Genomic DNA, 27,263 nt, shown 5'->3' on the forward strand with positions numbered 1-27,263 from the left:
TTATTACTGGTACCTTGCTAAGCACTTGAGGTTCATTGTATCATTTTCAATTTCCACAAAAAGCCATCCAGGTGAAAATGATTATCACCACTTTAGACATTTTAAAAACTGAACTTGGAGAAAAGTTAAGTTACTGGTCAGGGATCATTGAGGCTCTTACAAGTAGAGGCTGGATTGAAATCCAAATCCTCTGACTCCAAACCCCAAACTTTAAATTTTTTTTTTTCAACGTTTATTTATTTTTTGGGACAGAGAGACAGAGCATGAACGGGGGAGGGGCAGAGAGAGAGGGAGACACAGAATCGGAAACAGGCTCCAGGCTCTGAGCCATCAGCCCAGAGCCCGACGCGGGGCTCAAACTCACGGACCGCGAGATCGTGACCTGGCTGAAGTCGGACGCTTAACCGACTGCGCCACCCAGGCGCCCCCCAAACCCCAAACTTTAAAATTCTTGCATTTTGGGGCGCTTGGGTGGCTCAGTCCGTCAAGCGACTTAGGTTCAGGTCATGATCTCTCAGGTCATGAGTTAGAGTCCTGCCTCAGGCTCTGTGCTGACAGTTCAGATTCTGGACCCTGGTTTAGATTGTGTCTCCCCCTCTCTCTGCCCCTCCCCTGCTTGTGCTCGCTCTCTCTCTCTCTCTCTCTCTCTCTCTCTCTCTCTCTCTCTCTCTCTCAAAAATAAACAAACATTAAAAAAATTAAATTATTTTTAATGTTTATTTATTATTTTTGAGAGATAGACAAAGCACAAGCAGGGCAGGGGCAGAGAAAGAGGGAGACACAGAATCTGAAGCAGGTTCCAGGCTCCGAGCTGTCAGCACAGAGCCTGACGGGTTTGAACTCACAAACTGTGAGATCATGACCTGAGCCAAAGCCAGACACTCAACCGACTGAGCCACCCAGGTGCCCCAAACATTAAACAATTTTTTGATAAAAAATAAAATACCTGTACTTGGGGGAGCCTGGGTGGCTCAGTAGGCAACGGACTCTTGGTTTCGGCTCATGTCATGATCTCACGGTTCATGAGTTTGAGCCCTGCATCCATCTCTCTGCTGTCAGGGCAGAGAGCTGCTTCGGATCCTGTCTCCTTCTCTCTGCCCCTCCCCTGGACGTGCACATGCTTGCACGCTCTCTCTGTCTCTCTCTAAAAATAAATAGACATTAAAAAAGAAAAAAACTCTGCATTTTACAGCACTGCCTTCCTCATTGATAACAAACCAGAGATTTGGATTTTGAAGAAACACACATTACACCTTGTCAAAATATTAGATTTGTTCATTCTGTTAGGACCACCTTTTACATCCCAAGACCGCCATCTCAAGATGGCATAAGTCATAGCTATTAAATAAGCCCTGAATTAATAATGGTGCGACACTAAGGTCAAAGGGCCTTGGAAGTTGTTTCTTCCAGGTCACTCACATTTAAAGCCCTCCCCCAGGTCTCCTCGCTGATCTCTGGCAGAGGGGTGTTTGCCTCATTCACATAGTAATACTGGATCAACTGTTGAATCCCAGCCTTCACTGCAGGTTTAAGTGCAGCGCTGATTAGTAGTCCTGTGGGTCCCCCAGATAACCCAACCATGGTCATCAGAAAGTCATAACCCATATCTATGACCCCATCTTGGCCTCGTTCCTTGGCCTTGTCTGAGCAGTTCTGAGCAGCATAATACAGAGCTGTGCCCAGGTTGTAGTAGGTTCCCACTCCTGGCAACAGCTGGACTATATCGTGCACACCCTGCTCCTGCTCCTGTTCACAGTCATTGATGGGTAGGGATCGTTGGGCTCGTTGTGGGCCCCGCTGCTCCCTGGTCAACAGCTGTAGAGCAGAGGCCAGGGCATCCACTGAAACTGCCCTCCCTGTGCTTCTGCTTTTCTGGAGCCCTTGAAGATGCCGGATGAGGATCTGTGTAGCTTTCACACCCCCCTGATGATACAACTGAAGTTGCAGGGCCCAGGTATCAGCCTGGCAGCCAGCTTTCTCCAGGGTGATCAGCAGTGGCAAGCCTACCAAGAACTTGAGTAGAGGGGCCACGTGGGTGAAGCCAGGCAGGGACTTTGGGAGCAGGGTCTGGCAGAACAAAGGGTCTGAGGAAGGTGGCCAGGACCTCAAGGATGAGGGAAGGTGCATCAGAATATTTGTCTGGTTTCCATATGAAATGGCATCCACAGGGTGCAGCAGGAGGTAGCAAAAAAGCAGCTCAACTTGTATCGTGATGAATCTGAGGCCACACATGTCTGAAACAGTACACTGGAGAGGCGACAAACCAGAAAAATACAAACCAGTTCCCTAAGGGTTGTGGTCTGAAAGGAGCCCAGGACTTGGGGCACACCTCCAGCCATCATCTCCAAGCTTCCGTTATTTTTAGGTAAAGGCCCCAGAAATAGGAAATGCAGCCCAATTGTTCCCATCTGGCCTTCCCCATCTTCAAGTCACCAGAGACTTCCTCTGCTTTATTACCATCCGTTTAGAGGGGACCCCAAATTACCATACAGTCCAGGCGAGAAGTGAGTTTGTCTTGGTAGGTTTGGTTGCTCCTCAATCCAGTTCTGCCCACTTCTCTGCCCCATGAAGAAAGGAAAGATTTGCTTTCCCCCGTAACCGGTAAGAGATGTAACCTCTGCAAATAGTTGTCCTTTGTATTGGCTGCTCAAACCCTGTCCCTTTGTTACACTCTCGACCTCAATACCTAAGACCCCATTTTATTTTGTCTCTCTTTTCAGTTAAGAATTAAATTAGTGAGCTACAGCCTCTATCTAGCTGGGGATTTAGTACAGGGTGGATGAATGAGAAAAAGGTTAAAATACTTCTCATGCTTAGTACATATTACATGCACAGTATACGATGACTGAAGAAAAAGAAAAGGAAAGCAAAATGGAATAACAACTAGAGGCTGGGACTTTCTAAGCGGGGAGGGGCAAGGCTAACACCAGTCACATGTGTTTTAGCATTGGCATGAAATAAAGAGCATACGTCTGTCCTGAGCGATCTGCTACATTTCTAACTACTTACCATGCCCCATCTTTGAACATAGTCCTGAGAAAAGACACTTGTTTCTTAGTTGGCATTGAATATCTGAAGTAAACCTAGACAAATTCCTGAATCAATTTCTCCATAAAGCACTTCCAAATAACTGTGGAACGTTTGATAAATTATATTGTCATCATCCATAGACATTGAGAGGTCCTTTCTTACCTTAGGGGTTGCTTCAGCTTTTTGCCCAATCCTTCCCCATGTTCCCAAGACTTATTCCTGCAGTTCTAGGGGATATTGACAGCAAATTCTTTGAACTGTGTTGGCAACATGGGAGATGGCTGGTAGACCTACCTCACCAGTGGGTGTATTTGCCACCATCAATACATCCCTGAGGGTAAATAGCTGAGTGTTGGATTTATCCAAGTTTCCCTCCAGATCCCCCAGATCCCTCAGGATAAACTTTGTATTGCCAATGCCTTCCTCTGCTTTTTTACTCTCATGGATGAGGGTTTCAGTTGATGTCCTTTCCTCCCATCCTAACAAGCTGAAGCTGCAGAATGTGAGCCTTAGTTGGGCAGCCAACCTCCTCCAGGGACATCCCCACAGTTAAGTAGGATAGGTACTCAGGCAGAGTGGCTATGGAGTGGGTAGCATGCAAGAGATCCTGGAAGGTCTTGAGATATGGGAGAGGGATCTGGATGGAGAGTGTTTTCAGAGAATGCCCAGTTTTTGTCAAAGATGGCTAGAAGTTCAGGGCCCCTTTCTGGACATTTCTTGGAAAGACTGCCAACGAGGACAGCAAAACACAGCAAAGGGGTGCCTGGCTGGCTCAGTTGGTAGAGCATGTGACTCTTGATCTCGGGGCTAGGGTTTGAGCCCCATGTTGGGTAGATTACTTAAAAATAAAATCTTAAAGGGTGCCTGGGTGGCTCAATCGGTTGAGCATCCAACTTCAACTCAGGTCATGATCTCATGGTTTGTGGGTTCGAGCCCCACGTCGGGCTCTGTGCTGACAGCTTGCTCAGAGCCCAGAGCCTGCTTCAGATTCTAATTCTCCTTCTCTCTCTGCCTCTCCCCCCACTCACTATCTCTTTCTGTCTCTCAAGAATAAATGTATAAAAAATTTAAAAATAAATTAAAAAATTAAATCTTAAAAAAAAAAAAAAAGACACAGCAAAGGAGCAGCACAACCTGGATCATGGTGGGTCAGCAGGAACAGCCCTGCTGGAAAGAAGTGCTCGGGTTGGGAAGTAGGGAAGGCTTGGGACAAAGAGACACCAAGACCGGTCAGAGCTTGGAAGTGGCCCTGCCCTTGGAAACTTTAATTACAACTTTGGACACAACTTTGCCCCCACCCTTACAAACTGTGGGCAGTCCTCACCTGCTCCAGAAACAAGCCAGAGGAATAAGATGGTCCGAACACGTCCTTTCCTCGGTGCTTCTCTAATCTGAATGACAGCTTTCTAGAACTCACCTCTTCATTCCAGCCAAAAAAAAGTTGGCCCTTCTGAAAACAGTGAAGGACATATGTTCACAAATATTTATCCACCTCCTCCTGGCTCAGGCTTTTCCTCCTCACCTTTGCCCCATGCTGACAAAAAGGCCATCGCCCTTTGTGGCTACTGCTTTTCCTGCCCTGTATCCCTGTTACCCTAAGATTTCTCTAGGCCTAAACCTAGATCGGGAAAAATTCCTGTCTCTTCTGGGGAAGCAGGGAGGCAAAAGGCAGGGACACCAATGATTTCTGGGCAGGAGATCCCAAAATAGTTCTTACTCAATGGGCTTACCAGGTAGAAAAATGAGAAAATAGAACCTATTGGCAAGCCAGACCAAATTAGAGCAACTTTTGTTTTTACCGCGTCATTCTTGCGCAATACCCTACTTAAACACATTTATTACCCTGGTAGTACTTTTTTTTTCAACTTCATTTTTTTATTTTATTTTAGAGCACATGAGCAACAGAGAGAGGGGCAGAGGAAGAGAGAGGGAATCTTAAGCAAGCTTCACACTCCTCACAGAGTCTGACGTGGGACTTGATTCCACGACCTTGGGATCATGACCTGAGCCGAAGTGAAGTTAGATGTTCAACTGAACCGAGCCACCCAGGTGCCCCCAGAAATTCAATTTTCAAAAATGTATTTCTCTATCTTCTTATGAAATTACATAATTCATCATCTATGTATACTACCTGCTTTTGATCTGTGTACAGATAAGAGTAAGTACTTAGTTATCTCTCAAACTTTGTGCATTTACTGAGCAATTTCTTGGTCACTATGTGTGTGAAAAGCAGTCTCCTCACTGAGTAATGAAGAAAAAAATATATTGCTCTTTTCACCAGTGCATTCCTGTGAGAGTGAATGGGGTTAAGGGAAAAACATACAAATGAATACTTTTCTAAATGAAGTATTTTAAATACCCCCCAAACTGGAGGATTAAATGTGTGCTCTGGCTCATAATACTCAACATACACATTATTTTGATTTCTTTATGAACACTAGCAATACAAAGGGAAGTGATCAGCCCCAAAATACACAAAACAAGGGAAAAAAATCTTTTTATTACTTTTTATAATTTTTAAAAATAATTTACAACCAGGTTAGTTAGCACATGGTACAACAATGATTTCAGGAATAGATTCCTTAAGCCCCTTACCCATTTAGCCCATCCTCCCTCCCACAACCCCTCCAGTAACCCTGTTTGTTCTGTATATTTAAGAGTCTGTTTTTCCCCCTCCCTGTTTTTATATTATTTTTGCTTCCCTTCCCTTGTGTTCATCTGTTTTGTATCTTAAAAGTCCTCATATGAGTGAAATCATATGATATTTGTCTTTCTCTGTCTAATTTCACTTAGCCTAATACCCTCTAGGTCCATCCACGTAGTTGCAAATGGCAAGATTTCATTCTTTTTGATTGCCAAGTAATACTCCATTGTATAGATAGATAGATAGACCACATCTTCTTTATCCATTCATCCATCGATGGACATTTGGGCTCTTTCCATACTTTGGGTATTGTTGATAGCACTGCTGTTAACATTGGGATGCCTGTGTCCCTGTCAAAGAGTATACCTGTAACCCTTGGATAAATACCTGGTAGTGCAATTGCTGGGTTGTAGGGTAGTTTATTTTTAATTTTTTGAGGAACCTCCATACTGTTTTCCATAGTGGCTGCACCAGTTTGCATTCCCACTAGCAGTGCAAAAGAGATCCTCTCTCTGCATCCTCACCAACATCTGTTGTTGCCTTACCCTGATAGTACTTCTTTTTTTTTATCTGTGATTTTGTTTTTAATTATCTTAAGCATTATCACATAATTTACAAATTTGTGCTGATGCTATATCTCCTCTACTTTAACCCTTCTAACGAGTTAACAAAAGCACCGTTACCAATCATACATTGTGGTAATTCCACAGTTGTATTTTTGAATAGCTATGTAGAAAGCAATCCTGAATTATAACTTAGTAAAGAATTCACAAGCCAAATCTGCCGCTATAACTTATCACACTGAATTTTATTAAAAAAAATTTTTTTTAATGTTTATTCATTTTTGAGACAGAGGGAGGCAGAGCATGAATGGGGGAAGGTCATAGAGAGAGGGAGACACAGAATCTGAAACAGGCTGCAGGCTCTGAGCTGTCAGCACAGAGTCCGACACGGTGTTCGAACTCACAGACCGCGAGATCATGACCTGAGCTGAAGTCGGATGCCCAACCAACTGAGCCACCCAGGCACCCCAATCATGCTGACTTTTAAAAGCATCTGACCTTACAGATCATCTATAAAATGTGAGAAGTGTTAATATTCTTTATTTAAAATTATACATAGACCACACTAAAATGCCTTTCATTAAGCAAAAGGCAACATTTTAAATGCAGGGAATTTTAATTAAATTGGCATATTTAAGACTAAAAAGATAAAGTGGACATTGCCAGCTTATCTTCAGCCCTTGCCTTTAACAGGCTAACAAACACAACTTGAAACACAGCTGAGTCTTGCTGTTCTGATACAGTGAAGGGATTTCCTCAGTATTTAAATATATTAACATAACCAGTTACATAAATCTAAATATAAAACCAATCTCCTGTAAGTTTAGAGATGTCATTTACCATCTCTGTGAAAAGCTCAACATCTAATCAAACCCAATCATATTTTTCAAAGGGGAAAACAGTGACAGCACTTGCTGAACTAGAATTACTATCAAAGGTCAAAAAGCGAATCATATTCATTTAACCACAAGCCAATCTTATTTAAATAAGGACTGTCCAAAAGAAATATTCTATCAGCCATTCATGATGTGAATTCTGGTGTATGAGATCAATTTAAACATGGTACACATTAAAAAAGTCATGAGTCGGGGCGCCTGGCTGGCGCAGTCGGTTAAGCGTCCGACTTCAGCCAGGTCACGATCTCGCGGTCCGTGAGTTCGAGCCCCGCGTCAGGCTCTGGGCTGATGGCTCGGAGCCTGGAGCCTGTTTCCGATTCTGTGTCTCCCTCTCTCTCTGCCCCTCCCCCGTTCATGCTCTGTCTCTCTCTGTCCCAAAAATAAAATAAAAACGTTGAAAAAAAAATTAAAAAAAAAAAGTCATGAGACATTTTTGTTTTGTAATAAATAAGGCAACGGCCAACTATTATTCCTTAGTAGCTTTTTTGAGATAAGCTATCAAGTTCGCTCTTTCCCCTGCCTTCTTAATGCCAGCGAAGATCATTTTTGTTCCAGGGACGTACTTCTTGGGATTCTCCTAATACTCCATCAATGTCTCCTCTCCCCAGGTGATGCCTTTGTTCTTGTTGGCATCTGTGTAAGACAATCCAGGGGCTTGACCTGTTTTTCGCCCAAATAAACCATGGAGATTTGGTCCAGTCTTGTGCTTGCCTCCCTTTTCCACAGTATGGCACTGGGCACACTTCTGAACAAAAATCTTCTTGCCCTTCTCAACATCACCCATTTTTAAATCACTCTTTGGTTGCGTGTGAAACGAAGGTGCCTGCTCCCAAGCCGGATGTCCAGCTCTCCACCCCGATAGTACTTCTAAGCCTATGTAGGCATTGAGCTTCATTTCTCATTTCTAGGGGTCTAGATGAGAAACTGTAGTCTGGAAATAGGGAACGATGACATGTGGTGCTTCCTAAAACTGGTACAGAAGTCGCCACATTGTTTTGCCATACAGGTTCCTCTCTGGTGCTATAACCTACCTCTGGCACACAGCCAAGGCATTAGGCTAATGAACAAATGCCTGGTCCCTCCTCCAATTTTACTCCTCTCAGTCCCAGGAGGGGCCCCTAATGAGCAAAAAGAAATCAGAAGGAAAAAGAAAAAAGTTTTCTAGAAGAAGAGGAGTAAGTCTTCAGGGAGCTACCGGGACACAATCCTAAAATTGGGAGGAGGAACTGGATTTAGAGGCATCCAACACTGTCGCCTGAAATTCCTGGACCCTAAATCCATGGAGCACCTCAAGAGTCTGCTGCTTCTGTACAGCCCAGGGGGTTTTTGGATCCTGTCAGATTCTCCCATTCCTGACTTGAGTTCACTCTCTATAACTGGCCCTATCTCCACGTTTAGTCAGCATCACCATCCTCCTCAATGTGAAAATGACTTTTTGTTGAAATTACCCAAATTTCTAACTCTCATGCCTTGGGAGTGACAGGGGAGACAGATTGAATGTGTAAATACGGTAGGGGGAGGAAAAGTGGTGAGGAGTTTGTCTCCAGGACCAAGGAGAAAAATGACAGAAGGATGAAGACACAAGCAGGTCCCCCCAGACTTCCTACCTTTGCGCCTTTCCTTGTCTTCCACCTGTTCCTCATCAAATCCCAACAGGTGTCAGCTGAGATTTTTTTGGTGGTGGTTTTAATTAGTAGAGCTTTTTAAAAAAATCTTTTTATTGTTTATTTTCGAGAGACAGAGACAGAGCGCAAGCAGGGGAGAGGCAGAGAGAGAGGGACACCCAGAATCCGAAACAGACTCCAGGCTCTGAGCTGTCAGCACAGCACAGAGCCCAACGCCGGGCTCGAACTCACAAACACAAGATCATGACCCGAGCCAAAGTCGAATGCTCAACTGACTGAGCCACCCAGGCGCCCCTAGAGTTTATTTCTTAGAGTAGTTTTAGGTTTGTAGAAAAATTAAGCAGTAAGTACAGAGTCCCCAAATATTCCCTCTTCCTTGACCCCTCAGTTTCCTGTATTAACATATATTGGTGTGGTACATTTGTTACAGTTGATTATTATTTTTAAAGTTATTTATTTTGTTATGATGTATTATTATTACCTAAGTCCACAGTTCACATCAGGGTTCAGTTCTTTGCATCATATAGCTCTTTTAAGTTTATTATTATTATTTTTTTAAGAGATAGAGAGCAAGCAGGGGAGGGGCAGAGAGAGAGGGAGACAGAGAATCCCAAGCAGGCTCCGCACTGCCATCACAGAGCCCGATGCAGGGCTCAAACTCATGAACCATGAGATCATGTCCTGAGCTGAAATCAAGAGTCAGATGCTTAACCAACTGAGCCATCCAGAAGCACCTGCATCATATAGTTCTATGGGTTTTACCAAATGCATAATGACATATATCTACCTTTACAGTACCATACAGAACACTTTTCACTACCCTAAAAATCTTGGTTGCTGTTTTAGCTGCCTGGTCTCCCAATGAAATAGGAGGCATCAAAATTAACTCCATCAGCCCCTAGACCAATGTGGCTGGTACATAAGTGCTCAATAGACAGCAGTCCTATTATCCCGTAGGGAGACCAGGACTGCTCTCCTTTTGCTGGCTTACAGGAGGGCCCTCAGGGTTTGTGCTTAGCACTTCTCATCAGGGCCTTGCTCTCCAGCGAGTTCAGATTCCAGCTCTGGCTGAAGCTTTCCTCTGAATGACTTTAAGAATCATCTAACTTGCTGGGGTGCCTGGGTGGCTCAGACGGTTAAGCATCCAACTTTGGCTGAGGTCATGATCTCAGTTTGTGAGCTCAAGCCCCATGTCGGGCTCTGTGCTGATAGCTCAGGGTCTGGAGCCTGCTTCAGATTCTGGGTCCCCTCCTCTCTCTTTTCCCCTCCCATGCTCAAGCTCTGCCTCTCTCTGTCCCTCAATAATAAATAAACATTAAAAAAAAATCATCTAACTTGGGGTGCCTGGCTGGCTCAGTCAGTAAAGCATGCAACTCTTTTTTTTTTTTTTTTAACCTTTATTTATTTTTGAGACAGAGAGAGACTGAGCATGAATGGGGGAGGGTCAGAGAGAGGGAGACACAGAATCTGAAACAGGCTCCAGGCTCCGAGCTGTCAGCACAGAGCCTGACGCGGGGCTCGAACTCACAGACCATGAGATCATGACCTGAGCCGAAGTTGGACGCCTAACCGACTGAGCCACCCAGGCGCCCCAAGCATGCAACTCTTGATCTTGGGGTTGTGAGTTCGAGCCCCTTGTTGGGTGTAGAGAGTACTTAAAATCTTAGGGACCCTTGGGTGGTCTAGTCTGTTAAGCGTCCAAATTCGGTGCAGGTCACGATTTCATGGTTCGTGGGTTCAAGCCCCCTGTCAGACTCTGCGCTAGTAGTCTGAAGCTCCTTGAGCTTCTCGCTCTCCCTCTTTTTCTGCCCATCCCCTGCTCATGCTCTCTCTCTCAAAATAAATAAACATAAACAACAACAAAAAAACTTCCTAAAAAATATTGCTTTGGGGGATCTGGGTGGCTCAGTTGGTTAAGCATCTGACTCCAGCTCAGGTCATGATCTCATGGTTTGTGGGTTCAAGTGCCACATCAGGCTCTGTGCTGACAGCTCAGAGCCTGGAGCCTGCTTCAGACTCTGTGTCTCCCTCTCTCTCTGCCTCTCCCCACTCATGCTCTGTCTCTCTCAAAAATGAATAAACATTAAAAAAATTAAAAAATAAATAAATTAAATATTGCTTTATTCACCTACATATACCTAGTTTTTGGTAATCACTCCCAATTGACACCCAATGCCCACAATGGTGACTCTTATTATTTTTTTTTTCAGGCCTGTACAACACTTTATTGAACTTTGAATAACAAGCATGTAACAAAATTTAGAGCATGATTAGGATAAAATATCTCAAATATGTTCCTTACAAAGGCAGTAAGTACAGTACACAAAGACTAGTGTTTTAAAGTCTGCTAAAAATATCAAGACATACTAGAATCTGTGGAGTTACCTTTCTTCTCAACTAGAGCAATGGTGACTCTTATATAGGAGGCACTGAATACATATATGTATTAATTGGATATATTAATAAATGCATCTTTGGGACCTAAAGATGAGTAAAAAACAATCCTTCAAGGTGCTCACAGTCTAATGGGAAAAAGAACAAACAAGATGAAACACTTAAGACTGGCCCTTTATCAGGGGAATGAACAAATCCCAGCGGGAAGGGTGACTGCTTGTGGTCGGGGGTTCAAAAGAGTGACAAAAGCTGTGTGACAAAAGAAAGCACATTTGAGCTGATTCTAGAAGGATGAGATAGGAGTTGGATAGAGCTCGCCAATAGAGGAACAGTGATAATCAACAGTTTGGTATATGAAAAGGCCTGCTCTGTGAGGCTGATTAAAAATACTGAAGGGTTGGGGTGCCTGGGTGGCTCGGTTGGTTAAACGTCTGACTGGCTCAGGTCATGATCTTAGGGTTCACGGGTTCAAGCCCCACATCGGATTCTGTGCTGACAGTTTGGAGTCTGGAGCCTGCTTTAGATTCTGTGTCTCCTTCTCTCTCTGCCCCTCCCCCACTCACACTGTGTGTGTGTGTGTGTGTGTGTGTGTGTGTGTGTGTGTGTCTCTCTCTCTCTCTCTCTCTCTCCCTCTCTCTCAAAAATAAACAAACATTAAAAAAAAAAAAAACCCTGAGGGGCTGGGATGCCTGACTGGCTCAGTCTGTAAAGTATGTGACTCTTAATCTTGGGGTTGTAAGTTCAAGCCCCACACTGGGCATAGAGATTACTCAAAAACAAACAAACAAACAAATAAATAAATAAAATCTTAAAAAAAATTAGCGGCAAGGGGCAACAGTTTAAAATATGGGCATAGTCAGACATGGTGGTGAGGATGCAGAGACTTGCTCAGATCAAGTATGCTATTCTGGGTCCAGACTCTGTCCTGAAAGAAATGGGAAACCATGAAGTGCTCTTGAGCAAAGTAAAGTCATGACGACAACCATGTTTTAAAAGGAATTCTGCAGGCAGAAAGGGAAATGAATAACAGGGAAAAGGAGACTGAGACGAGGAGCCTTAGAGGGTCAGATACTGTAGGAGTCAAGGTCAGAAATAAGGAGGGGTATACTCTGGGGGTGGAACCAATGTAGTGTATGGCTCATTCTCTTAAGTTCCTTCACCAACAGCTGCCACCCAGGTGCCTCTAAAATGTTTAAAATGATGAAGTGTTATGTGAATTTTACCTTAAAATCACATTCTTTTCAAGCACCTATAGAACACTCACCAAGATATACCACAACCAAGATATACATAGGTGGCTCAGCTGGTTAAGTGTCTAACTCTTGGTTTCGGCTCAGGTCATGCTCTCATGGTTCAGGAGTTCGAGCCCCGCGTCAGGCTCTGCAATGACAGTGTGGAGCCTGCTTGGGATGGATTCTCTCTCTCTCTCTGCCCCTCCCCTGCTTGTGCGTGCTCTCTCTCTCAAAATAAATACTTAAAAAAAATATATATATATATACACACACACACACACACACACACACACACCACACATCTGGGCCATGAAACAAAACTGTTAGACAAATTTAAATTAGCATGCTTTTTACCTACTGTATATTTCATCACTGTATATCCTATAGGTATCAGAGCTAATGTTTATTTTGGATTTTGAATGCCACACAGCTTATCAAAAAATTAGAATTCATTCCTTCTATGCCTATCTAGTTTTCTTCTAGCACAAAACTCCCAGTCCCAGGCTCTAAGTTATAGCGCTTAAACAAGACCCATCACCAGCAGAGAGCTCAACTTACTACCTCTGACACCTGCCCCTTTGAGGTCATGGTAGTTGTTTCTTCCAGGTCACTCACATCCAAGGTTCCCCTAAGCTCTGCTCCCTTGTCTCTGGAAGAGGCTGTTTCTCATAGTAACACTGGAGCTAAACCTCAGCCCTTACCACAGGCTTAAATGCAGAGCTGACCAACAACTGCATCGGTCCTAACCATCACAATTATCAGAAGGTCATAATCCAGGCCTATGGCCTCATCTCAGTCATCTATCGGCCTCTGAGCAGTTCTAAGCAGTATAGTATAAAGCTGTGCAGTTTATAGTAGGGTTCCACTCCTGTCAACGACGGGACCTCATTGTGCTCAGGCTGCTCCAGCTCCCAGTCCTCAGTGGGGCAGACACATGTGGCCTTCCCTGAGTCCAACACCTGCAGAACAGGGGCCAAGGTACCACACAATACTCTCCCCGCTGTGCTCTGCTATTCCAGAGTCCTTAGAGCTAGTGGGTGTGGGTCTATGTACTTTTACACATCCCAGACTATAGAGCTAAAGCTGTGGGTCCAGGCATCAGTTTGGTAAAGTCAGCTTGCTCCAGGGCTTCCCTGGTGCCAGGCCTATTAGATCTTGGGTAGAGAGGCCATGTGGATAAGGCCAGGCAGGAACATTAGGGGCCAAGTCTAACAGAATCAGGGGTGTGCAGAGGGTGGCTGGGATCCTGGGGATGAAGGAAAGGACATCAGGACCTTTGTCTGGGTTCCATATGAAATGGCAGCTATAGAGTGTTAACATGTAGCAATGAACGATCAAACTATTGCTGAAGTGGGAGCTAGAAAATAAAGTTTCACTTATGCATCAACCCTAGGCTGTACCTTTTAGGTTAGGGTCCGTGGAATGGGAAATGGAATCCAATTGATCTCACTTGGCCTCTCTTATTCCTAGGTCACCAGGGACTTCTGTTTCATTTTCTACTTAAATGCAAGAGCCCCAAATTACCCTTTCGTGAGATGTGTGCCTTTCCAGTAGGTTGCTCCACTCCCAGTACTATCTTGTAGGAGGGGAACAAAGGGAATGGCTGCTTGCCTCAGTGATCAGTGGGAGACACGACTGTGCCAAGTGTTTGCACGTTTGTACTGCAACGTTCTGTTCAGAGCTCCCTTCAAAAGAACATGCAGTAAAGAGTCTATTCGGCTAACATCTTAAGTTTTGACTCCTTAGGATTTTCTGCAGTCATACCCACATCATTCTCTCCAGGCTGCTCAGAGCCAATAACTGGTGGAGGGTGCTAGGGCTAGCCCGTGTCTGCCAGATATGGGGCTCCTCAACCAGGTAATCTCTGCTTGGGGCTCCCCAACAGTCGGACAAGATTTTCTGAGTAACACTGCAATTTTCCCCTTTCTCCTCTCACAGGCATCTGACCACCATCATGGGCTATAGGCTCTCCCAATCTACACTGCTCTATCTCCCCTTTATCCTTCAAAAACATTTCCCCAATAAATCTCTTGCATTTCTAATTCCACCTACGCCTCTTCTTCCTGGAAGATCTGAACTGCACATGTATTGACTGACTGGAGTTTGTCCAGGTCTCAGACACTCCCCAGTAACCTGAAATTTCTGTTAGCAGTATCTGCCTCTCCCTCCCACATTCCCACTCTAGTTCAACACAGAGATCCAGGGAGATCTAGAGTGAGAATCAGATGGCTATGACTCAAATATGTAAAAGTAGCTTTTTATTCCTCTTTTCATTTAAAAATTTCAAAACTACAGGGTAAATAAATGGAAAAGGATAGCAATACTTTTGTGCCCAATCACAGCAAATGGTCTATACTTGATAAGAGAAACCAGTAAAAGAAATTGGGGCTAGAAGTTTCAAAGAAGCTTGGCAGGTCAGAGCCCCTTTGGGGGCATTTCTTGGAAAGACAGCCAATGTGGACAGCAAGACACAACAAGGGAGCCGGAACGGCCCTGCTGAAGTGCTCAGGTTGGGAAGTAGGGAAAGGCTTGGGATAAAGATACACCAAGACCAGACCAAGCTAGGAAATGTCTTAGCCCTTGGAAACTTCAATTACCCAGAGGTAGCTTCACTCCTATCTTTAGAGGCTGTGGGAGGAAAAAAACCAAGTCAGAAGAACAAGACAATCCAAATGCATCCTTTACCTAGGGCTATCCCTGATCTCAATAGCTATTTTTGGAATGTCTCCTTCATCCCACATTAGCTAGAAACACGGGGAGCCAGAAAGCTGATGGTTTCCAAGAACAGGAAAAGACACGGCATTTGCAGTATTTATTCATCTCTTTCTTGCCCAGACTTTATCCTCCACTCTGCAACATGCTGGAAAACTGGCTCTTGCACCCTTTGTGGCTCCTGCTTCTTCCTGCTGTATACACTTGTCATCCTGAAGATTTATCCTAGACAAAGGATCTTGAGGTGAGAATGTTTTCATGTCTTCTGTAGGGAAAGCAGGAGAAAAGGGAAGGGTGATGGCCTCTTTTAACCCTAAAAGTTAAAGGCTCTTCTTCCAAGAACATAGCAGGTGGAAGGCTGGGAGACTTAGACAGATTGGCACATCACATCAACATTGGCAACTTTTAACTTTACACATTGAATGTAATACCAAACACAAACCAAACACGTTCATCATCTCGAGAGTACTGCATCCCAACCCTACCTAAACCACGGGAATTGGGTTCGATCTGGTGCCTGGGAGTGATCACAGGAAAGAAAATGAGGATGGGAGCATCTGGTGCTTTTTTAAAATGGTGCAACACCCCCACCCATCATGTCACAAAGCTCCCCATCTGGTGCTGTGACCCACCTCTGGCAGAAAGCCAAACAGGGTCCCAGGTGCCTTCTCTATCTCACTCACTCCTCCGATTTTCTAAGGGGTGCTACTAACCCAAAGAAACAGATCCTAGAAAAAGAGAGGTTAAGTCTCTGGAGAGCTACTGAGGCATACTGCTAAAACTGGGAGACGCAAGAAGTGACTGCAGAGTTGTCCCAACACTGTTGCCGGAAATTCCCAGATCCCAAATCCCTGGGGAAGCCCAGGTCTCTACTGCTTCTGTCTACTAAGAGCAGTTTCTGGGTCCTGTTTCTGAAGTCTGACTGAAATTCACCACCTAAAAATGATCTACCTCTACCCCAAAGCTTCTGGCTCTTCAGTCATTCTCATCTTCATCCTCAATTTGAAACCGTTTCTTCTTTTGGATTCCTGGAGCTCTGGACTCTGGTGCTATGGGAATGAAAGGGGTGAGAAGAGAGAGAGAATCTAAATATGTTATGGGGAAAGAAGGACAGTAGCACTGATCTTCGGGATTGAAAGGAAGAGTGCTAGAGGTCAGAAGAAAAAGCAGGTCCCTGTCAGACTCCCTACCTTTGTTCCTGCCCTCATCCTCCTCCTGTTCTTCATCGCTGTCCAGCAGTTGTCGCTTCCTGGGTACCATTTGCAGCTGTTCTTTCTCACCAGTGGTCCCTTCCCCTGAAATGACCATGAGAGGCATGGAATTAGAGAACTGGGCCCTCATCTTCTCAAAATACCCTATCAGCCCTCTAGATCAACATGGCTAGCCCATAGTTAGTACCCAACAGGTAAGTGGTCTTACCGCTGGGGGACACCGGGCCAGCTTTCTTTTTCCGGGCCAACTGGAGGGCCCTCAGGGCTTGTGCTCGCTGTTCCTTTTGGTGCTCCTCCTCAGGGTTTTGCTCTCCAGGGACTTTCGGTTCCAGTCCTGGCCGAAGTTTTTGCTCCTCCTCTGGCTGACTCAAAGAAGCTGCTATCCTCCGGAGCTGGGAAGGACTCAGCTTGGCTGGAATCCTCCAGAAGGTTTCCTACAGGTGTAAACAAGTTGAAAATGAAAGCAGTAGGAAAGGAGCAGACTCTACTTCACCCGATCTTGATAATATTCATTGAAAAAATATGATTCATTGAATAAACTCTACTTATTGCTTATTTATCCAGTATATGCACAATGTCTAGTACAGTGCCTCATACATCACAAAGCTCCCAGTAAATTCAGTTGTTAATTAAATAAATGAATGAATGGGGGTGCCTGGGTGGCTCAGTTGGTTGAGCATCAGACTTCAGCTCAGGTCATGATCTCACAGTTCATGGGTTCAAGCCCTGAGTCAGGCTCTGTGCTAAGAGCTCAGAACATGGAGCCTGCTTCAGATTCTGTCTCCTCCTCTCTCTGCCCTACCCCTGCTCTGTCTCTCTCTCTCAAAAATAAACATTAAAACAATTTTTTAAAATAATAAAATAAATGAATGAATGGATATTGGGGATGCAAAGATAAATCAGATATGATCCCTGCTTTCAAGGAACCCACAATCTAATGGGAGAAAGAACCAACACACTGTAATCTCACAGGATGGGGGCTACATCAAGGGAATGAATAAATCCCAGCTACCAAAGTTATTACTTTCACTTTAGAGATTGAAGGAGTGGTAGGGACTGCTTCTCTGAGGAGGTAAGAACTGAATAGACTCTTGAAGGTCGAGCGGAGGGTCGTCAGGAAGATGGGTGATGTGTGTGTCACCTTGTATGTGTGGCTGGAGCCGTCCAATGGAGGGACTGGCACGATCAACTGTGTGGATATATGAGAAGCCTACTGTTTGGAGAATAGAAAGTAGTCCAGGAGGAGGATGGGGAAACACAGGTGGGTGGGTGGCGTGGCCATGAGGCTACAAAGGCTGGTCAAGGCCAAGCATGCCACTCAGAGGTCAAGGACTCTGTCCTGCCAACAGTGCAGAACCATCCAGTTGGTTGGTTCAGGAGAGTAATATAATCTCTTCTGGAGACAAAGGGAAGTAATGGACAGGGAGTAATACAATCAAAATTCCACTTTAGAAAGGTAACTTGTGGGGTGCCTAGGTGGCTCAGGTGGTTAGGTCTTGATCTCAGGGTTGCGAGTTTGAGCCCCACACTGGGCTCTACACTGGGCATGGAGCCTACTTAATAAGGGAAAAACAAAAAGAAAATAAAAAGGGAAGGAAGGAAGGGAGAAAGGGATGAGGGAAACTCAGGACAACATGGAAGATGGACTAGGGGAAGGCGAGATTAGAGAAGATGAACAGGACGGCTGCCGCAGGAGTCTCGGTCAAAGTTGAGAGGAAATGAGGTCAGAGATGGCAATTGCAATGAGGAGAAAGAGATGTACGTATTTTAAAATACCAGTAATATGCCATAGCTGATACCGTAACTGGCATACTTACCTGCCCAGAGGAAGGAGGCCGAACTCCTAGCTTGCGCAACAGCCGTTGAAACTGTTCATTTTCCATTGCTTCCTCATTTTCTTCTGTCAATGGCACCAAAGGCACTGCCTGCGAGCAGCCTAGAATAGGGCCAGTAGTCATGTGGTGAAGTTTTGAAGAAAGAACTGGTCATCCATCCCACGGCCAGCTCTCCAGCAGCCTCCAGTACCCCAGCCCCGAAAACCATCATTTATCCACTCACCATCCTCTTCTCGATCATCTGCTACTCGAATCAGGCAGTTCTGGAGCCACAGAAGGGGAGCAGAAAAGCCTAAGGGAAGGAGGGAAACTTAGAATTGGCTCATACTACCAACCCCTCCACCTGAGACATCTCTCGTAGGCCAAGTCCTCACCTTCCTGATACAGGCTTTGCCCAAGGTTTTCAGTTGAAAGCACTGAGCTACCCTGGGCTTGCTCTGCTTCTGAGTCCTCCTCTTTCTCTTCATCTTCTTCACTCTCTTCCTCTGGCAGGATTTCCTCTTCTTCCAGATCTTCCTGGCAAAAATCTTTCAGGGACTCCTCTCCATTAGGCTAAAAAGGAAACAAGATGAAGAACTGAGTGGAGTCCGTTGGTTCTTGACCACTCCTGGAAACTGGTGGGGTGTGTGTGTGTGTGGAGGGGAAGACACCTAGCCAGAGAGCTTAAGGCAGGAAGAATCTGGGTGAGCTACCTCTGAGGGGCACTTCAGGGGGAGTGGGCCCAGCCTGCAGAGCCAGGGAAAGACTGTTACCGAGCTCGAGGGTGCCAGCTTCTTCCGGCGTTTCTTATATAGCTCCCGCCGCTCAGCCACCAGCCCCAGAGCCAGCAGCTTATCCACTATTCGGGCCCGTGAGCGTTTGGCTGTGATATTCTTCATGATATGACCTAGCACATCTACAAAGAGAGAAAGTGTAAGTTCCCTAAAGCAACAGGGGAAACAGAGGAGTGAAAGGCAGCAGAGGTCTTTGGAAAGAGGCTAATTCAATTCACTCACAAATGACACCCCAGGTATGGTAAGTGGAAAGAAGGAATGAGATAAGCCTTCCTTGGGAACAGGAGGCAGGGGGAAGCAATGGCCAGCTCGGCTCTCTCATCTCCAAGGTTCCCTGAGCTTCCACTCACCATCTGAGTCCTGGAACTCCTCAAAAAGCCGCTGCAGCTCTAGCTCCTGATCTTCTGTCCACAGTACAATATGGGTTCCTTTCCTGCTTAAGGAGACGTCAGTGGAAGAGGGGGCCCAGGGAGCAAACTGAGGACCGAGGACTCCCAATTTCAATGCCCTCCAGAACATGTGCCTCTACCTTTGGAAGCCCTTGACACTGTCAGCCAGTCCCAGCCGTACCAGATGGTGGATAACTTGCTTGCGTGTCCGAGGGGTTTTCAGGTGCACCAAGATGGTGTCTACCACATCCTGACCTAACGTGGAGGGGGAGTGAGGCAGTAAAGAGGGGTCCTGGAGCTCAGGCTGCCTGCTTCAAAAATCTTCAGATCTCAAGGACTCATACCTTCCACATCCTTATGGGTGAGGTACAGTTCCTGAAGCTGGGCCTCCTCCTCTGGGCTCCACACCGGGGGTCTGCGACTGGAAGATCTAAATGGGGAAAGGAGGGGTGCCTGGGTGGCTCAATTAGTTAAGTATCACACACTTTGATTTCGGCTCAGATCGTGATCTCATGGGTTTTCGAGTTTGAGCCCCGCATCAGGCTGCTTGCACTGACAGTGCAGAGCCTGCTTAGAAGTCTCTCTCTCCCTCTCTCTCTGCTCCTCCTATGCACAAACTCTCTCTCAAAATAAATAAATAAATAAATAAATAAATAAATAAATAAATAAGTAAATAAGTAAATAAGTAAGTAAGTAAGTAAGTAAATAAATAAATAAATAAATAAACTTAAATAAAATAAAATAAAAATAGGGGTGCTTGGGTGGCTCAGTCAGTTAAGCATCTGACTTCGGCTCAGGTCACGATCTCATGGTCTGTGAGTTACAGCCTCGTGTCAGGCTCTGTGCTGACAGCTTAGAGCCTGAAACCTGCTTTGGATTCTGTGCCCCTCTCTCTCTCCGCCCCTCCCCTGCTCATGCTCTCTGTCTCAAAAATAAATAAATGTTAAAAAAATAAATGAATAAAAATAAAAATAAATTGACAAATGGGGAAAGGAGAAAGGGAACATGTAGGATGTTGGCCCCAAAGAGGAGACCAAAGGCCCTCTTTGGTCAGCTCCAAAAGGAACAAGAAGGACAACGCAGGTGACCGAAAGGAGCCACTAGCAGTGGCCTAAGGTGTGCTTCCTTTCTTTCATTCTCCTTCCACTTATGAACCCAAAAGCCAAATGAAGGGATTTTCTGGGTTGGGCCTACGGAAGCGGACACTGCAGGGGCTGAGCAGATTATGGGGAAAGGAGAGGAGCTGAGCTACAGGGAAAGAGGGCAAACATTTCCATGAATCTTTATGGTTTCCCAGCACATTTTGGGACAGGGCACCTTTGGGACAAGGGCCACCCCACTGCCAACTGACCATCCCCACAAAGGCTGGTGAAGGAAGGAAACTAGAGCAGACAGGAGATAGGCTCCAGACCCACTTCCTCTCTTGGGTGATCTCAGGGAAAGCAATTCACCTTGGGAGCTTATTTTTTCACCTATTAAAGAGGAAGAAAGTCAGACTAGCTGATCTGCAAGCTCTTCCAGCTTTGACACTCTGTGACTGTGTCACCCACCATTACTGCCCATCCTTTCCCATCCTGAAGCTCACCCGCCATCCAGAGAGCCATAGCCCTCGGCCATCTCTCGAACCACAGCTGTGTTCTTCCAGAACAGCAGCTCCACAAAGGCTTTTTGGTTGACTGCAGCCAACGCAAAGAACTTGCCCAGGATGTACTTGGCAAAAGTCACTAGCTCCTGTGGGATGAGGAAGCTGCTGTGAAACCTCCAGCCTAAATGGACATATAAACCAGGCCCTCCAGCCATTTTCTACCTATTCCCATCTGTGTCTCCTCACTCAGACTCCCCTACCCTGCCCCTCCAGCTCCGTCCACCTGCCTGCCTACTTCCTCACCGATCTCTCCTCTCTTAGCCCTTGACATCACTCAGCACCCTTTATCTCTTGCAGACTACCCTTCATTACCCCCGGACCCCCCTATGCCTCTCCATCCCTTGGTATGCCCTCACTTTATAGGCCCCAGCAGCCGGGTCACTAAGCAGACGGTTGAAGAGGCAGAAGAGGGAGAGCTGGAAAAGGAGGGCTTCCATTTTGAGGTCATGGGCCAGCCGGTGCAGCATCTTGACAATGCAGTGGTTAGTGTGGGCACTGTTCTGTCGGTAGCTCCGCAGCAGCAGCACATAGGCTCGCACAACAGTTGAGCTTGCAAAACTGCACCAAGACACAGAGAAAGAGGCTGTCAGCATGAGAAAGACAGTGATGGCCCTCCCAGCTCTGTAGTCGCCAACCTGGGACCAACTCAGTCTGCTCAGCCCGCACCGTTTCAGGTAGTCCAGAAAATTAAATTCTTTTTCTGACACCTGGACCGCTTGCAACTCTTCCTCCTCCTCCTCCTCCTCCTCTTCCTCTTCTTCCTCTGCCCCTTGTTCCTCTGGCCCCTGCTGCCCTATAGGAAGAGTGAGAATTAGGGGCGCCTGGGCGGCTCAGTCAGTTAAGTACTTGACTCTTGGTTTTGGCTGAAGTCATGATCTCCTGTTTCATGGGTTCGAGCCCCACATCGGGCTCTGCGCTGACAGTGCAGAGACTGCTTGGGATGCTTTCTCTCCCTCTTACTCTGCCCCTCCCCCGCTTGTTCTCTGTCTCTCTCAAAATGAATACATAAACTTTAAAAAATTTAAAAAAAACCCAACAGAAAACAAAAAAGAAAGACCGAGGATTATTGGATCTCGGTGATGCTGGTTCTAGAAAAGAACTGGAAGGACAGAGATGTGAAGGAAATGGAGACTCACGGGGAAGCGGGGCACAGAGAATCTGTTTCAGCAATTGGATCTCTTCCTCTGCAGAAATGTCTTGAGAGCCAAACACATCTCCCTCTGGCCACACCTCCCTGAAGCCCAGAGTGAAAAAAGACTTTAACCAGGGAGAATATGAGTTATAATTTGAAGTGAGAAGTGAGAGAAGGAATTTCATTTGCAGCCAGAAAGAGAATGCAAACTGTCACTCAAAGATAAAGACTCTGGGGAAATTTTCTCTCATAAGCCACATTGCAACGAGGGGCACCTGGGTGGCTCAGTTGGTTAAGCGTCTGACTTTGGCTCAGGTCATGATCTTAACGGTTCGTGGGTTTGAGCCCCGCGTTGGGCTCTGTGCCAACAGCTTGGAGCCTGGAGCCAGCTTTAGATTCTATGTCTCCCTCTCTCTCTCTCCCCCTCCCCCACTTATGCTCTCTCTCTCTCTCTCTCTCTCTCTCTCTCTCTCTCTCAAAAATAAAGAAACATTAAAAAAAATTTTAGGGGGCCTGGGTGGCTCAGTCAGTTAAGTGTCCAACTTCAGCTGAGATCATGATCTTGCGGTTTGTGAGTTTGGGCCCTGCATGGGGCTCTGTGCTGACAGTTCAGAGCCTGGAGCCTGCTTTGGATTCTGTGTCTCCTCCTCTCTCTGCCCCTTCTATGCTCATGCTCTATCTCTGTCTCTCAATAATAATAAATAAATATTAAGAAAAAAAATTTTAATAAAAAGAAGCCACATTGCAATGAATATCACCATGCAAACAATGTAAATGTCTGACATTTGGTTGAACAAATGTACATTTCATGATGCCATTAACAATTATGGCAATATATCTTGTATCTCTTAAGAAATCCTCACAATATATTAAGAAGTAAAAAAATACTATAAAACAGCATATACAATGTTTCACTTTTGTAAAAGAAGCTGTATAGATCTATATACAACACAGAAGATTAAAAAGCCTGGAAGATTACTCATCAAAATGTTAATGATGATTATCTTCAGCCAATAGAATTATCTATATTTCCCCCCCAATTAATTGTGCTTTCTGATAGTTCTCAAAAATAAAATAAAAACAAACAGCAGGGGGGTGTGGGTGGCTCACTCAGTTAAGTGTCGGACTCTTGATTTCGGCTCAAGTCATAATCTCACAGTTTGTGGGTTTGAGCTTCATGTCGGGCTCTGAGCTGACAGAATGGAGCCTGCTTGGGATTCTGTCTCCCTCTCTCTGCCCCTCCCCTGTTCACACACTCTCTCCAAAAATAAATAAATAAACATTTAAAAACAAACAACAAAAACCCCACAAAGCCAATCCAAGCTCCCCAGGACTCAGTGCTCAGTACAGAGCCCCCATGCTTCTGATGGGACTTCTCTCAATTGAAGGCAAAGAACCTTGTACCACAGTGAATGCCTCCCCCATCCCCGAAATCCAGGAGCTGAATCCAGGAGAAGGGATAAGCAGGGTTCTTACCGGGCAGACCTAAGGAGGGTTAGGGCCTGTGGGGCCTGGCCAGTCAGGAGACAGTCTTGGATCCGCACCATGGCTTCTGCCCGCTGCTCTTCCACTGGCACCTCTGAGGCCGCATCAAAGGGAACCATGGAGTCCAAACTGAGCTCAGGATCCTAGAGAGGGATTAAGGCTATGGGAACAGAGGAGGGAAACCCAGACAGCCTATCGGTGCACTACCCTTGAGAAAGATAGACTTTCTGCAACTACCTACCTGGGCATAGCACTGTAGCTGCTCGGCCAGGGATGGCCACATAGCTTCTAGTTCCCCTGTGCTATAGGAGACATTACCAGAAGCAACAGGCTGATCTTGGACCTTCTTTTTCTTCTTTCTTTTCTTTCGTTTGTTCTATGGAGAAAGAACCATTGTTAGGATGACAGAAAAGCTAAGAGGACTTTTTCCCATCAATGTCTTCTCTATTAATTCATTCACCAGAGGTCTGAATTAATTAATAATCAATAGTCACGGAATGACAACTGTGTGCTATTCATAAGCAATAGGGATGCAACAGTGAACACTGTATTTCCTTGCCCTTGAGGAGCATACAATCTAGTGGAATCTTGAGACAGGTGGATAGATAGGTAAATTATAGTACAGTATGGGTAAGACCTAGAATATGGCTGAGCATAAAATGCCATGGCAAAACTTAAGAGTAGTATTTAACTTATTTCTTGGGATCAGAGATTTCCCAAAAGCAGTTCTAGCTTAACCAAGCCTATAAAATGAACAGATTTACAATGAGGATAAGAAATTCTACCCAAAAAAGGGGCACCTTGGTGGCTAACTTGGTTTAAGCATCCAACTCTTGATTTTGGCTCAGGTCATGATCTCACCTTTCATGAGTTCAAGCCCTGAGCCAGGCTCTATGCTGATAGAGAGCCTGCTTGGGACTCTCTTTCTCTCCTCCTCTCTCTGCCCCTCCCCAACGTGGTCTTGCACGTCTTTAATCTTTTATTTCATTTCATGCTCATATTACAATCCCACGTTTAGGGATCTGGGGACCCATATGAGCAGGTTGAGTTATTCTAACGGTAACCAATATAGGATGAGATCCCAGACCTTCTGGCTTTTAATTTAGGGTTCTTTCCATCTCACTACAATGCTTCTGAAGTATAACCAAGAAGGATCACAGCATAATTACTAAACTCTAAAACTGTGAATCCCCATAGTTTATGTGCTTAGCACACAGTAGGTATTTAATAAACGCTTCCTAAATGAATTAAAATATTTATGTTACACTGGAAATAAATCTAAATGAAAAAAGGAAATTATAGTAGACTCACATCAGCAACACCAACAAACCCTTTGCCCTCCTTAGTTCAGAGTAGTTCTAACAGGTGAGCTTAAGCTGCAGAAATATGAGGAGAGTTCCCTGTTCTCTGACCCTTCCCTCATGGCTCTTTCCAACTGTCCACATGCCGGGGCTGCCCAGTACCTGCACCACCAGGTTCCCACGGCTCCGACAGAACCGCTCCAACATCTTGAGGAAGAGGTGAGTGGTTTCTACCAGGTCACGAAGGAAAGAGCGTGGCTGACATCTCTCATCAAACTTTCGAAAGAGTGCCAGGAACAGCTCTCGGTACTCCATCACATAGAAAATGTTGTCTAGGAATGGAGAAGAGAAAGGAATGGATGGATTGGTCTGGAAACTTTGGTAAAGGGAGAGATGGATGAAGTTGGGACTGCAAAGAGTGAGACTGTGGTCAAGAGATAGGAAAGGCCAGGGTCAGAGACCAGGCCAGGGTCTCACTCTTGATGATGCGGCTGCTCTCCCTCACAGCCTCATCTGGGGACATGTCCATCTCATTCACTGTGGCCAGCAGCTCCTGATAGGCCTTCAGGGCCAGGTGCATCCTGTGAGATGAGGAAAAGAGGAGAAATGGAGGACAACTTAGGAAATTGGCTCATGGAAAACGTACCACTTCTAAACCTTCCCTAAAAAAGGTGCCATCAAAAAGAATGACCCAGCCAGTCCCTGCTCCCCATCCTTACCACCTTAATCCTGAAACAGGAAGAAAGTACCACCTGGAATTCAGGAACTCAGATTCCCAACCTAGCTGAGATGCCCACTCTGACCCCAGTTCTCATCCCACTCACCGACGTGCCCAGGAGGCAGCTTCCTTGCGGTCCGTCAGCATCATTTCATAGTAGTTGGTGAGGTTCTGCTCAATGAAGTGGAAGGTACGGACACTGAGGGTCTCAGAAACCAGGCCTGGCCGGAAGGAGGCAGCTCGGTTGAAGGCCATGAAGAAAGCCAAGGCCCACATGTAGTAGGTCTCATCATGCTGCTGAGCCTTCTCTCGCAGCAGGTGATCCTAATGTCGAGGAGAAAAAGACCACCCTGTGACCCCAGGGCTTCCAACTTTCTCCTTGTCCTATGACGATGGGATAAACCCTAGACACCATTATAACCACATTCTAGGACCAGAATTTCCACCCTCTCTTGTTCTCCCCTGGTCTCTCCACATTCCTTTCCCCTTCCTCTGGGGCAATTTCTCTACGCTTTTTTAAAACTGTCCCAATTGTCCCACTCCTTCCTAACATCCTCACCATCTCTCAAGGGTGCCCTATACCTTGCCCAACTTCTAGGCCACACTCTGGGGTCAGCCTCCTTCAGGCTCCTCCCCAGCTGCCCTTCTTACCCACCACTGGTCCCATCACCTCCCTATCCCATCCTCCCTAGGTTCTCACCTTCACTGAGCCCATGAGCCGGTTATAACAGTTCTCCAGGAACTCAGAGCAGAAGTCTCTGAGGAAGAGTCTCACATTGAGGGCGGAGCGGCGCTGAATGGACAGCTCCTGGGCAGCCTGCCGACGTTTAGGCACCCTTCGGGGCTGCTTTCCCAAATCTGAACTGTAGTTTTGGAGCTGGGGGTGTACGTTGGGGGATCAAAATTACTCCTCATTACCACCCTCCCCTTGCAGCTCTTTCCACATCCCTAGTGCAAACTCTTAGAAGGTTCTCTCCCCCGGTACTAAATGAAGATACAGGTAAAGACAATAATGCCAGAAGCTCTATTTCTCCTACAGTCTCCAACTTACTTCCTTCCTTTCCTTCCTTCCTTCCTTCCTCCCTCCCTCCTTCCCTCCCTCCTTCCTTCCTTCCTTCCTTCCTTCCTTCCTTCCTTCCTTCCTTCCTTCCTTCCTTCCTTCCTTCCTTCCTTCCAGAGTATTCTTTTGGGCCTCCTGGGTGGCTCAGTTGGTTAAGCGTCTGACTTCGGCTCAGGTCATGATCTCACAGTTGGTGGGTATGAGCCCCACTCAGGCTCTGTGCTGACAGCCCGGAGCCTGCTTCAGATTGTGTCTCCCTCTCTCTCTTCCCCTCCCTTGCTCACACTCTCTCAAAAATAAACATTAAAAAAAAAAAAAATGAGTATTCTTTTCTTTTAAGTTTATTTATTTTTGAGGAAGAGAGAGAGAGCACGAGAAGGGGAGGGGTGGAGAGAGAGGGAGAGGATCCCAAGCTGGCTTGGCACTGTGAGCACTGAGCCTCACATAGGTCTCAAACCAATGAACCGTGAGATCACGACCTGAGCCAAAATCAAGAGTTGGACGCTCAACTCACTGAGCCACCCAGGGGCCCCTCCTATGGTCTCCAACTTTCTAAGCCCAGGAACAGAGATGCTTTACTTCCAGAGAGGCTTATTTACCTTTCTTTCTCTTTTTTTC

The 27,263-nt window shown here is 45.8% G+C and overlaps 2 protein-coding genes and 1 pseudogene across 5 annotated transcripts in view; all 3 read right to left on the reverse strand.

Moving 5' to 3' along the window:
• Window positions 1-1,252: 1,252 nt before the first annotated feature.
• Window positions 1,253-4,503, reverse strand: APOF (apolipoprotein F). 2 transcript variants are annotated; one of them, XM_019835086.2, is made up of 3 exons: window positions 4,355-4,480; window positions 2,486-2,558; window positions 1,253-2,247 (listed from the first exon to the last, which is right to left on the reverse strand). In XM_019835086.2, exons 2-3 carry the CDS (start codon window positions 2,486-2,488, stop codon window positions 1,381-1,383), a joined length of 870 nt encoding a protein of 289 aa, XP_019690645.1. In that variant the 5' UTR covers window positions 2,489-2,558; window positions 4,355-4,480; the 3' UTR covers window positions 1,253-1,380. The 2 variants fall into 2 exon arrangements, with proteins under 2 accessions (XP_019690645.1, XP_006933888.1); XM_006933826.3 differs by lacking the exon at window positions 2,486-2,558 and having other exon boundaries at window positions 4,355-4,503.
• A 2,999-nt stretch (window positions 4,504-7,502) lies between these two features.
• On the reverse strand, window positions 7,503-8,860 carry LOC109501971 (annotated as a pseudogene).
• Window positions 8,861-14,625: 5,765 nt separating this feature from the next.
• The window catches only part of TIMELESS (timeless circadian regulator), a 31,663-nt gene continuing 19,025 nt past the window's right edge, over window positions 14,626-27,263 (reverse strand). For 2 of the 3 annotated variants that reach the window (XM_006933819.4, XM_019835087.3), the window contains exons 10-30: window positions 26,286-26,462; window positions 25,692-25,909; window positions 25,345-25,448; window positions 25,030-25,199; window positions 23,808-23,942; window positions 23,558-23,709; window positions 22,086-22,183; window positions 21,616-21,742; window positions 21,306-21,507; window positions 20,890-21,035; window positions 19,649-19,734; window positions 19,445-19,559; window positions 19,266-19,348; window positions 18,895-19,037; window positions 18,517-18,694; window positions 18,366-18,434; window positions 18,125-18,243; window positions 16,516-16,741; window positions 16,287-16,391; window positions 16,048-16,145; window positions 14,626-15,361 (exon numbers count right to left, since the gene is read on the reverse strand). In XM_006933819.4, the coding sequence (XP_006933881.1) occupies window positions 16,072-16,145; window positions 16,287-16,391; window positions 16,516-16,741; window positions 18,125-18,243; window positions 18,366-18,434; window positions 18,517-18,694; window positions 18,895-19,037; window positions 19,266-19,348; window positions 19,445-19,559; window positions 19,649-19,734; window positions 20,890-21,035; window positions 21,306-21,507; window positions 21,616-21,742; window positions 22,086-22,183; window positions 23,558-23,709; window positions 23,808-23,942; window positions 25,030-25,199; window positions 25,345-25,448; window positions 25,692-25,909; window positions 26,286-26,462 (2,727 nt within the window). In that variant the 3' untranslated portion in view covers window positions 14,626-15,361; window positions 16,048-16,071. The remainder of the gene's footprint in view (window positions 15,362-16,047; window positions 16,146-16,286; window positions 16,392-16,515; window positions 16,742-18,124; window positions 18,244-18,365; window positions 18,435-18,516; window positions 18,695-18,894; window positions 19,038-19,265; window positions 19,349-19,444; window positions 19,560-19,648; window positions 19,735-20,889; window positions 21,036-21,305; window positions 21,508-21,615; window positions 21,743-22,085; window positions 22,184-23,557; window positions 23,710-23,807; window positions 23,943-25,029; window positions 25,200-25,344; window positions 25,449-25,691; window positions 25,910-26,285; window positions 26,463-27,263) is intronic. The other variant, XM_019835088.3, reaches the window with a different exon arrangement.

Source organism: Felis catus, chromosome B4 (assembly GCF_018350175.1).
Source record: "Felis catus isolate Fca126 chromosome B4, F.catus_Fca126_mat1.0, whole genome shotgun sequence".
Classification (NCBI taxonomy): domain Eukaryota; kingdom Metazoa; phylum Chordata; class Mammalia; order Carnivora; family Felidae; genus Felis; species Felis catus.